This window comes from Rhinatrema bivittatum, chromosome 4, assembly GCF_901001135.1.
Source record: "Rhinatrema bivittatum chromosome 4, aRhiBiv1.1, whole genome shotgun sequence".
NCBI classification, from domain to species: domain Eukaryota; kingdom Metazoa; phylum Chordata; class Amphibia; order Gymnophiona; family Rhinatrematidae; genus Rhinatrema; species Rhinatrema bivittatum.
The window spans coordinates 369,719,512-369,731,608 of NC_042618.1; the positions used below are offsets into that span (position 1 = coordinate 369,719,512).

General features: G+C 45.5%; 1 protein-coding gene across 1 annotated transcript in view; it reads left to right on the forward strand.

Annotated features, from left to right (window-relative positions):
• Window positions 1-12,097, forward strand: part of FBLN2 (fibulin 2) — a 116,135-nt gene that overhangs the window by 86,745 nt on the left and 17,293 nt on the right. Inside the window, exons 12-14 of the mRNA XM_029597505.1 lie at window positions 6,762-6,890; window positions 10,518-10,643; window positions 11,971-12,087. Of these exons, the coding sequence (XP_029453365.1) occupies window positions 6,762-6,890; window positions 10,518-10,643; window positions 11,971-12,087 (372 nt within the window). The remainder of the gene's footprint in view (window positions 1-6,761; window positions 6,891-10,517; window positions 10,644-11,970; window positions 12,088-12,097) is intronic.

A 12,097-nucleotide genomic window follows, 5' to 3' on the forward strand; every position in this document is an offset into this window, starting at 1 on the left:
AAGGCTCATCATCCAGTAAATAATGTTGTTAGCAGTAAATTTTTTAAGGGTTATCATAAAGCTTGGGGATAACTGCATAAAGCGGCAGTTGCTACCCTTAAGAGAAACATGGGGGTAACCTGCACAGCACAGCAGATACTACCGTGTTTCCCCGATAGTAAGACACCCCTGATAGTAAGACGTAGTGGGAATTTTAGGGGGGTCGGCTAATGTAACACATCCCCCGAAAGTAAGACGTACCTGTCATTTCAAAAAAAAAATATTTTTAAATACCTGTCGGAGGGCCGCGTGGGTCCAGGCGGCTGGCGGCGGGAGCCGGGTGGTCGCGTGTTAAACCTAGGCCGCGGGCGGGTGGGCGCTTGTTCCAGGCGGCGGCGGCGGCGGGTGGATGCGCGTTAGTTCGAGACGGCCGGCGGGCGGCGGGTGGTCGCGTGTTAAATCTAGGCCGGGTCGCACAGGCGCGCATTCATTCACTGCCGGTGGGGGCTGCCGAGGCAGCCCCCACCGGCAGTGAATGAATGCGCGCCTGTGCGACCCCTGCAATTTGGCGCTGGGGGCTGCCGGTGGGGGCTGCCGGTGGGGGCTGCGGCAGTGAATGAATTCATTCATCCAGGCGGAGGAGCCGGCTGCTTTCGGCTGCCGCTGCCGGCTGCTTTCGGCTGCCGCTGCCGGCTGCTTTCGGCGCTCAAGGCAGTCACATGCTGTGACGTCACAGCATGTGACTGCCTTGAGCGCCGAAAGCAGCCGGCAGCGGCAGCCGAAAGCAGCCGGCCTCTCCGCCTGGATGAATGAATTCATTCACTGCCGCAGCCCCCAGCGCCGAATCGCAGGGGTCGCACAGGCGCTGTGGGCCTGTGCGCGCATTCATTCACTGCCGGTGGGGGCTGCCTCGGCAGCCCCCACCGGCAGTGAATGAATGCGCGCCTGTGCGACCTGGCCTAGATTTAACATGCGACCACCCGCCGCCCGCCGGCCATCTCGAACTAACGTGCGTCCACCCGCCACCGCCGCCTGGAACAAGCGCCCACCCGCCCGCGGCCTAGATTTAACACGCGACCACCCGGCTCCCGCCGCCAGCCGCCTGGACCCACGCGGCCCTCCGACAGGTATTTAAAAATAATTTTTTTTTGAACACTCAGGTTTTTTTTTCCAATATAAGACATACCCTGAAAGTAAGACATAGTGGGACTTTTGGGGGTAAAAAGAAAGTAAGACGCTGTCTTATATTCGGGGAAACACGGTACCAAAAGAAGCTTGCTGGGCAGACTGGATGGACTATTTGGTCCTTTTCTGCTGCCATTACTAAGTTACTATTTTACTATTGCACTTCAACCATGTAAATTTCAGACTGGTTCTTGTTTGACAAGGTTTCCACATTTTCCCTAACTTTGTCAAAATTCCATAGTGAATGTGTGGAAAATTCAACTTGTGTCACTGTAGACCCGCCACAGATTCATCACTTCATAGGAATTAGGGATATGGATTTATTTCTAAACAAAATGAAACATGTGACAAAATATCCACATTTTGTTTCATTTAAAAATAAGGCAAAACCCCCCTCCCAATTCCTGTTATTTACTTTAGTTTCAGAATGTCAACAAAAAAGAAATAATGAAAGCCCCCAACAACATTAAAATTATTCATCCCCCAGGCTTTCCCCATTAACTCCCTATCCCCTCCCACCTCAGTATCTTAATCCTTTCCTGGGGACTGTGTGAATTTTCCAAATGGAAAGGGGCAAGAGAATTACACAGTTACTCCTGCCCCACTGTTATGGAATACTGTAACTGTTACGCGTGCCGCCTGCGGCAGACCAGCGGCACGGCCCTCTCACCTTCTTGAATGGACTCCAGCTCCTGGTTCCTCTTCACTGGGGGTGGTGGGCCACCAGCTCCAACCTCGGGTTCCCTCCGGTGCCTCCGGCTCTGCCATGGTCCCTAGTGTTGCCAGCCAAGATGTCCTTGCTCGTCGGGCCTCTCTGCGTGGCCCGCAGAGAGATGCCACCATCGGTGCCGCACCCCTCTCCAGGCATGTGCATCGCTGATTCTTTTAAAGGGCCCGTGGTGGGAACCTGGCCACAACCCCGGATGCTGTCGTCAGACTCTCCAGCGTATATAAGCTCAGACCTTGCTCCATATCTTTGCCTTTGCAACAGGTCTCCTCGTACTCCTCGTATCGTTGCTGATAGAGAATCGTCTCTAAGTTGTCTTCCTGTTTCTTGTGGTTCCCGGTTCCAGTCTTCCTCGTTCCTGCCCTGTCTATGTGATGGACTGACTCCCTGGATTACGACTTGGTTTTGTTTGACTACTCTTCAGCCTATCTCCAACCCCGGACCTCTGCTACGTTTGACTACTCTTCAGCCTATCTCCAACCCCGGACTTCTGCTAAGTTTGACTACTCTTCAGCCTATCTCCAACCCCAGACTTCTGCTACGTTTGACTACTCTTCAGCCTGTCTCCAACCCCAGACCATTGCCTTGATTGACTATGCCTGCCTTCTCTGCGCCCTGACCATTGCTTTGATTGACCATGCCTGCCTTCTCCATGCCCTGACCATTGCCTTAATCGACTATGCTACAGATTACTCTATGTCCAGAGTTCTACATTTCTTGCCATGACCTTCACTTGCCGCCAGCCCTGATTCCAGCCTGTCAGTGATGCTTCCTCCAGCCTACTTCCTGGACGTGGACTTACAAGGCTTTGGCCTTTCTTTGCTCAGGCACCTCCAGTTATCTCCTGATCCATTGGTGCCTGAGTTCTTGTACCGAACCCAGTCCAGGGTAGGACTTTGCCACCTATCGACTACTGTCTTTGGGCTGAACCACCTTACTTCACGAACCAACCTCGAGGGCCACCTAAGTCCTGCCGGCCCCGGCACCCAAAGGCTCAACCTGCGGAGAAGGGTTTTTGGTTTTCCCAGTTGAACTTTTGTCTCACTATTTCTATTTCTAATATGTGGTCAGTTTTGTATTTGGTGAGGGTCTGTCTGTGTTTTGCAAATGGGACCAAGGTGATGTATTCTTCCGTAGGGCAGTTTCTGTGTCAGGATCTATAGCAGTCCAGCTTGTTCTGATTTCCAATTTGCATCTCCTAGTAAAAGGGTGTATTATATTCTAGACAGAGACGTGAGCATGCGTGTGAGACTAAGAGAGCATTGTGTGACCCTGAGAGTGCGTTAGTGAGCATGCTTGTGAGTTTAAGACTGCATGTGTGTGAGAATGAACATGTTAGAGAGTGTGTGTCTTGATTTATGTTTATGGTATCTCTGTTCTGTATATGGTGAGGGTCTGTGTTTTGCATGACTCAGGTGAGGCATTCTACTAGTGTATAGTTTCTGTATGGGATCTATAATAGCCTGGCTTGTTCTGTTTTCCTAATAGGAGGTGTATTGGTGATTTAGGGCCTGGTGTAATATTTGCAGTGTTGATTTTTCATAGGTAGGTTTGAGTGCAGGCAGTTAGTGCTGTTTTGGTATGGAAGGTTTACTATATTGTAATTGTAATTCAGTTTACTCATGGCTTTCTGAGGTTCAAGCCCATACATAACATGTATTACAATAGACCTAGTCCTATATTTATTTATTTATTTATTTGTTTATTTTATTCTTTTCTATACCAACCTTCATGGTCATAACCATATCAAATCGGTTTACACAGAACAATGGGGTATAACTTTAACTTTAACAAATCCTTTATGGGTTCCAAGTGTCATTTTTACCTTTCTGCAAGGTTATCTGTGCATGTAAGTATAATATTCATGTGGTTGTAAGTGATATTTTTACCTCAGAAGGCAGTACTGTGAAAGTTGTTTTTCATGTAAAAGCAGTTATTAAGAAAGGGCCTAGGAGGAGCTGGGGCAAGGGGAAGACCTAGGATGATGTTGGGAAGTGGGGAGGAAAGGACATAGAGTTTTTTTTGGTGTGGTTAAGGAACTACTATATATATGAAATTAAAGAAGGCTTAATACCATTTTGTGCTGTTTCTTTCATATGCAAAATAATATAATACTAAATCTTTCCAGATTTATTTGACAGACACACCACCAGGATGTTAAATATCACTCTTTGGGTTGAAGGTATGGGGATGGTGATGGTCGGGACAGGGAAAATTAGGCAATTAGCCAGGGGATGGGGGGGGGGGGGGGGGGGTGAAAGAGGGAAAGGGAAAAGAATGTGATTATGCCAGAGGCAGGGGAGGAGGGAAGGGGATGTTGTGCATTTACTGAATACCCTGCTTAGAAAGTCACCGCGCTCCGCTGTGTTATGCAATTACAAACTGATGAGTAACAGGCACTGCAAGAACAATTAAAGCAGCAACACGCAGTGCTAACTCTGCTGGCAGAGCCATGCAGATTGCTCTGAGCAGGATACTCTAGACAACTTCAGTTCCTCACATCCTATTTAAAATGAAGGCTGGTGAGGTCCCAGAGGTCTTCCTGAAAAACTTTGAGAGGACTTCCCACCTGTTGATTTGACCCGAAGCCAGATGGACAGCCGAGATGGGAGGGCTACCTAGGTGGGAATCAAAGCCACTCACCTGGAGAGGGCTGGTTTTCCTCAGAAACATTGCATCAGCAGTTCTGGCGGTGTTCCCTACAATCCAGGGAGAGCCCCCAAAATCTGTTTCACCTCCTGAAGGATGCCAGCTGGAAGTGGTTGCAGCTGGAGGCAAAGACTGGACTCAAAGTAACCAGATAAGTGTTTCTGGAAAAGTTCCTAGACGGGCTTGACTGACCCATGTGGAACTGGGTCTACACCGACACATAGGCATCAAGTTAGAAAGAGCCCTAGAAGTGGCAGAAGCCTTCCACCAGATTTAATTAATGCCCGACGGCATACGGAAGCTAGAAAGGCAGCCTGTACGAACTTCCTAGCGGAGGACAGAGAATGGTAGGCCCCAGCAACGTCCCTCAGAGGTGGATAACTCGGCTTCTGGACCCAGAGCCAAGGCCACAGTCTCATCCACTTGCTTTAACTGTGGTCAGAAAGGGCGTTTGGCAAGTGACTTCTGATTTGTGCGACCTGAAGCTATGGATATCTGCTTAGTGACCCAGGCCCCACCATAAAGTAAAATTCCTGGGGACAAAAGGAAAACTCCAAAGCAGGAGAGACACTCACCTGTGTACATGGGGACAAACATGAGTACCCAACCAGTCAGGTCCCGTTGATGACCCCCAGCAGGTCAAGCCATTATGAAAGCAGGAGTCCTTCCCAGCCTCCTGTACCAGGTTGTTCTGGGATGCGATTGTCCCCAGTTTGCAGCGCTGTGACAACATCTCACAGGAGGTCAGGGCAACCCACCCGGGAATGGTTCGTCTACGAAGTGGAGCCGGGAAGTAGCACGGATACAGTTGGACGGCTGGTCTGATAAGGCTGAGCTGAGGGGGAGGGTATATGAGTGAGTATATATAATAAACTCTCTCAGAACACTTTACAGGGCTAGCCACAGCTATGTGCACCAGTCCTTCTTAAGTCCCAACCCAGCAAGGGATTCTGGGCTAGGGTGGATCAATGCAGATGAGGGATAAGAGACCAGGGGCCCAGAGGCTTCATTTCATTAGCCATTCTCTGAATCACCTCAAGCCTGTCAATGTCATTTTTGAGGTACAGCTTCTAGAACTTGACATGGTATTCTAACTGAGATCTCACCAATGATCTGCACTAGTAACATATCATGGGCTGTATTAAATAATGATTTTTTCCATAGAGATAGAATGGGGGAAAGTTATTTTGGAAAAAGGACAATATGACTTGTAGGGTTTTGTGAACCTCATAGATAACGTTATGCATAATGATAGTCTACCCATTGTATCTGGCAGGTGCTCCCTAGTACTCTGGAACTAATGTGTTTTTCTCTTATTAACCTTTATTACACTATGGGGTAGATTTTCAAAAACCGCGAATAGGCGTACTTTTGTTGGCGCTCCAGGCGCAAACAAAAGTACGCTGGATTTCAGTAGATACGCGCGTAGCCGCTGAAATCCGGGATCGGCGCGCGCAAGGCTATCGATTTCGTATAGCCGGCGCGCGCCGAGCCGCGCAGCCTACCCCGTTCCCTCCGAGGCCGCTCCGAAATCGGAGCGGCCTCGGAGAGAACTTTCTTTTGCCCTCCCCTCACCTTCCCCTCCCTTCCCCTACCTAACCCACCCGCCCGGCCCTGTCTAAACACCCCCCTTACCTTTGTTGGGGGATTTTCGCCTCCCGGAGGGAGAAGTAAATCCCCGCGCGCCAGCGGGCCGCTAGCGCGCCGGGACGCGATCTGGGGGCGGGTCCGGAGGGCGCGGCCACGCCCCTGGGCCGCCCCGGGCCATAGCCACGCCCCCGGGCCCGCCCCCGGAACGCTCCCAACACGCCCTGAAAACGCCGCGCGGTTCGGGCCCGCCCCGACACGCCCCCTCCAAAAACCCCGGGACTTACGCGAGTCCCGGGGCTCTGCGCGCGCGCTGGTAGGCCTATGTAAAATAGGCTTACCGGCGCGCAGGGCCCTGCTCGCCTAAATCCGCCCGGATTTGGGCGGATTTAGGCGAGCAGGGCTCTTAAAATCCGCCCCTATGAGTTTAGAAGTCAGTTTTAAACTGCCTGTCAGCAATCATGGAATTCATGTGAAACTGGTTTTCAGTTAATTTCAAATACATTCTAGAGAAAAGAAAAACTGCACTAAAATGATGCATTATGAATATGATGGATGTTGGTAACTGTGCCAATACTTGGTACTGCTTTTAAAAGAGGCACCTGGAAATTAATTGCTTGGTTTTTTTCTGCAGATGTAGATGAATGTCAAACTGGTGTACATCGTTGTAGTGAGGGACAAGTTTGCCACAATACACCTGGAGCTTACCGCTGTGACTGCAAGATGGGCTACCAGTATGATGCATTCACCAGAACGTGCACTGGTATGTAAGACATCATGTTAGTGTGCATTTGGCAAAGAATGTAATGTTCGCTCCTATCACCAGGTGACAGCTAAATGTATTTTAATTTATACTTTATTAAATTTCTTGATATATTTTACAATGAAAAAGAAAATAAAAAAACTTTGGATTACATTGCAATTCTTAGGCAAACTTACATTTGTAAGAAAAAAAGAAAAATAACCAAATGTAATATCAATATTTAAGTCCACATTATTGGGAAGCCAATCATTAGAAAAATTTGAAGCAAAGATCATAACAATATGAACTATAAGGAGATATAATTATTTATAACCAGTAACTTTATCCAATTAGAGGCTGTTACACATCCCTCATCCACCTTTATCAGCAAGAAATATTTCCAAATGTGCAGGATCAAGAAATACAAACTTGTTCTTTTGAAATGTAATCAGACATTTACAAGGGAATTTGAGAAAGAAAGTGGCCCCTAAGGCCAACACCTTCTGTCTCAAAAATAAAAACTGCTTTCTCCTTAATTACATATTCCTAGAGACATCTGGGAAAACCTAGACTATTTGACCGCAGAAACAAAACCCTTTATTTTTAAAATATTTTTTTAGGACTAAGTTTTTTTCTTGTTCTAAACTAAAAGCCACAATCAATGTGGCTCTTGTTTGAATGTCATCAACTGAATCCTCTAAAAAAGATGTTAAATTTGGGCTTTCTGCTGATAAGACATCCATTCCCCTGTCAGGTGCTATCACAGCTCTCTTTAAATTTGATATGTAATACATTTTAGAGATAAGCAAATCATTAGGAATACATAATATTTCTTTAACATATTTTTTAAACAATTCCTGTGCGGACAATAATCTCATATAGGGAAAATTCAAAAGACGTAAATTTTACTTCTCATGATGTTTTCTAATCCTTCCAAATGTTTATAGATAATCAAAGTATCCTTTATAAAGGTAGTCCTTGTTGATTGTAAAGAGATGATTTGCGATACAGAGGATGCACCTGATGATTCTAATTGCTCTATTCGTTTTCCATGGTCCTCTAGCATTTTCTTAGTCTCACTAGCAACGTTTGTGGATTGGGCCATGGATTGAGATAAGCTTTTCTCCATTTTCATAATAGCTCTCCATACGTCAACCAATATTAGGGATGTGAATCGTTTTTTGACGATTTAAAAAATCGTCTGATATATTTTAAATCGTCAAAAATCGTTAGAGGCACGATACAATAGGAATTCCCCCGATTTATCGTCAAAAATAGTAAATCAGGGGAGGGGGAGGGGAAGGGGGAGGGCGGGAAAACCGGCACACTAAAACAACCCTAAAACCCACCCCAACCCTTTAAAATAAATCCCCCACCCTCCCGAACCCCCCCAAAATATTTTAAATTACCTGGGGTCCATTGGGGGGTCCCGGTGTGATCTTCTACTCTCGGGCCGTATTGCTGTATTGCAAAATGGCGCCGGCCATACGGCCGGTGCCATTTTGCAATACAGCCCGGAGGTCGCTCCAGGACCCCCGCTGGACTTTTGGCAAGTCTTGTGGGGGTCAGGAGGCCCCCCCAAGCTGGCCAAAAGTCCCTGGGGGTCCAGTGGGGGTCCGGGAGCGATCTCCTGCGCTCGTGACATCGGGGGACAGGAACCAAAATGGCGCTGTCATATGACAGGGCAAAGGTAGCGCCGGCGCCATTTCTATTAACGCAGCCGTGTCCCGAGAGTGGAAGATCACACCGGGACCTCCCCACTGGACCCCAGGTAATTTAAAACATTTTGGGAGGGTTCGGGAGGGTGGGGGATTTATTTTAAAGGGTTGGGGTGGGTTTTAGGGTTGTTTTAGTGTGCCGGTTTTCCCGCCCTCCCCCGATTTACGATTTAAACGATTTTTAAAAAAACAAAACCGCGACGATCAGATTCCTTCCCCCCCCAGCCAAAATCGATCGTTAAGACGATCGATCACACGATTCACATCTCTAACCAATATGATGTTTTCAGGCTCAGTCACATCAGATTCTATTTCTAAGGGTGTGTTACTTGCACACATCACTGTGTTGCTTTCACCAACTGCATTACCAACTAAAGCCCATTCCGGTGACTTATTCCCTCTGTCGTTGAATGTTGTTAAATCCATCAAGTTGGGGGTAGTTATTATAGCACTAGTCCCATTACTTCCAGAGGCAAAACTGGATAACTGGTTCTGGGCGGGACTAGCAGAGGCCCCCGATGAAAATGAAATATCTGGAATAACCTCTCTCAAGATTTGATTCACTCTCCGGACGAAATGGGTATCCATCGGGCCTTTCACCTCCTTTACCTCAGGTGTGGATGCAACAATTTTCATTTTCCTTTTTTTTCTCATCAAGCAGCAATGGAGAAAAACCTTCCAAACAAATTCTTCCCTAGGGGCGTGCCCCTTTGGCGCACGGCTTCGGCTCCGCGCCACTGTGCCCAGCTTTAAATAAGTGCAGCAGGCGATTCCAGACGAGGTCGAAGGGGCAGGAGTCAGTTCACACGCTCCACCAGGTCTCAGTCCCTCTTACCCTCACACCTTTCGGCGCAGTTTCTCCACAGGGAAGGCTTCCACTGACCTGCCGCTGCACACAGCTTTAAATAGGCTCAGCAGGCGATTCCAGATGACGTCAGGGGGCGGGAGTCAGTTCACATGCTCCACCAGGTCTCAGTCCTTCTCGCCCTCACACCTTTCGGCGTGTTTTTTCCAAGGGAAGGCTTCCAGCTAAATGTATTTTAACTGAGACCAATGCATGCGTCTTTGGAGTCGATTTATGAAAGTTTGTTAGTATTAACACACGTATTCACACATGTAAAACATATCTAACACATGTAAAATGCATTCAATATGCATTAAATCGGTGCTAACACATTTGTGTTAACACTAATATGCTTTTCTACCCATTTATGCTGATTTCCATTGAAAACATTAAAATGATCTGATAAAATGCTGCTAATATGCACATTAAAATAGGTGTCTTTGTTCAATATACTGCAGACTGTACTCTCTGACTCTTTGTTAAACATCAAATGCAGGCCTAGAGCAGCTGTGTAAACCTGTGTTCTCATATCCTCTGCTTGTACTCACTGATTCTGTGTAATAATAATAAGACATATACTTTGGGTCCAAACATTTGATCAATGAGCTGTTGGCCTAAGTGCAGTATTTAGTACCATTAAGATGTATAGTTTAGTTCAAAAGGGCTAATACAGACATTTCTAGTGTACTTTCTTCATTGTGACCTGTCATTTAGACATTCAGCACTTTTCTGTTTTATTATGTATAAAGCTGCTGGCATAGCCTTCATTCCACTGAAGGTTATTGATTTAAGTCATCAGCAAACTTATTTTCAGAATGTTGAAGCCATTCTTTCCTGAAAAGAAAAACACATCTTTCTGAAAGTCTTCATGCCCTTCATTAGAATTTGTGCATGATACAGCTAACTACTGCTTGTTTTTTCTCAATACTATATGCCACTTATAATAAAAAGCTAAGCAATATGACATCTTTGGTTGCATGGTGTTAGGCTGTAAAAATCAATCTATGACATCTTCAAAAGTCCAACTATCCATCTCTTCAGTCCCGCATTTCCATGCTGATTGTATTTTGCTTGCTTTACCGACAGATATAAATGAATGTTGGAACTATCCTGGAAGACTTTGTCAACACATCTGTGAGAATACCCTTGGGTCCTATCATTGCTCTTGTTCTTCTGGTTTTAGATTATCTTATGATGGAAAACACTGTGAAGGTACCATCCGCTGCTAAGGCATTATGGGGTGCAGTCCTTGCCATCTGTTTCATATAGAAATATCTTAATATACTGTAGAACTAACAGTTCTATGTTTTAGGGATGTGCATTCATTTTTAATGAAATAGACAATTTTGTTTTCATTGTCTCATTTTGTTTCGGGAGCACCACGAAACAAAAAAAAAAGATGAAATTTCATGAAAATTTGCATTTCATGTTAGTGCACACTAATGGGACTTAGTGCGTGCTTACTATAGTTTTCTTATTTACGGACTTAGTTTACACTAACGGGACTTTGGTGCACGCTAACTAGATGTTAGCGCACATTAAGTCCCAGTGCGCACTACCTAGTTTCGGAGTTAGTGTGCACTAATAGGACTTAGGTACCACTTACTGGATGTTAGCATGCACTAACTCAAGTTAGTGCGCACTAACTAAAAATGTTACCAATAAGTTAAAAAGTGTCAATTGGGCAGCAGTTTGTTAGCTAGAGGTATGGTTCTGCATTCCCATTGGCTGTCTCCTTAGTTGTTTGTGTTGCCAAGGTTACAAGGCGGTATTTGTGGGGATGGCCAGTACCTGGTAACAAGTGTAAACAACAAGTGATGTAATAATAGCATCAAGTTCTAGTCAGCAAAAGCATGTAATGTAAATTCTAGCCAGATAACTTTTTAATAATTTGGCCAGATAAGTTAGGAGCATTTTGGGGATGTAAATGTGAGAAGCTGAGTTAGTTGGATAAGTTATCCGATATTCAGAGTTAGCCGGTTAATTTATCCAGCTAAGTCTGGTCAGACTGTAGACCTGTCCTAAAGATAGTCAGATAGACTTATTCAGCTAACTTTAGGATAGCAGGGTATATTCAGTGGCTCACCATGCCACTGAATATACAGTAAAAGGGTAATTTTCAAAAGGATTTACATGTGTAAATGTAACTACTATTGTAGCAATTTTCAAAAGTAAAGTACACTTATGCAGGAAAATCCTATGGACAATTAAATGGTGTATATTGTAGCAATTTTCAAAAGCCCACTTACACGGGCAAAGTACACGTATATGTGTAAAACCTATTTTTAAGCATGTAAATGCTTTTGAAAATCAGGTCTTAAGTTAGCTGGTTAGTTTTATCTTGCTAACTAGCCAAGCCAAACAGAAGCTGAATTTGAACCCCTGGATTTTTGGAAAATCTTTAGTTTACACTTTCAATTATTAGATGTCTTAGTGTTGTAATTCTTCGTGACCAGCTGCGCTGGATGATCTGTTAGTATTGTTAGATATTTCATCTGAGCAAGCTTTATAAACGTAGACTATATTATTTGACTTCCAGATGTCAATGAATGTGCGAACAACCCTTGCAGTCAGGAATGCACAAATGTCTATGGTTCTTATCAATGTTACTGCCGACAAGGGTACCAACTTGCAGAAGATGGTCATTCATGTAATGGTAAGGTACT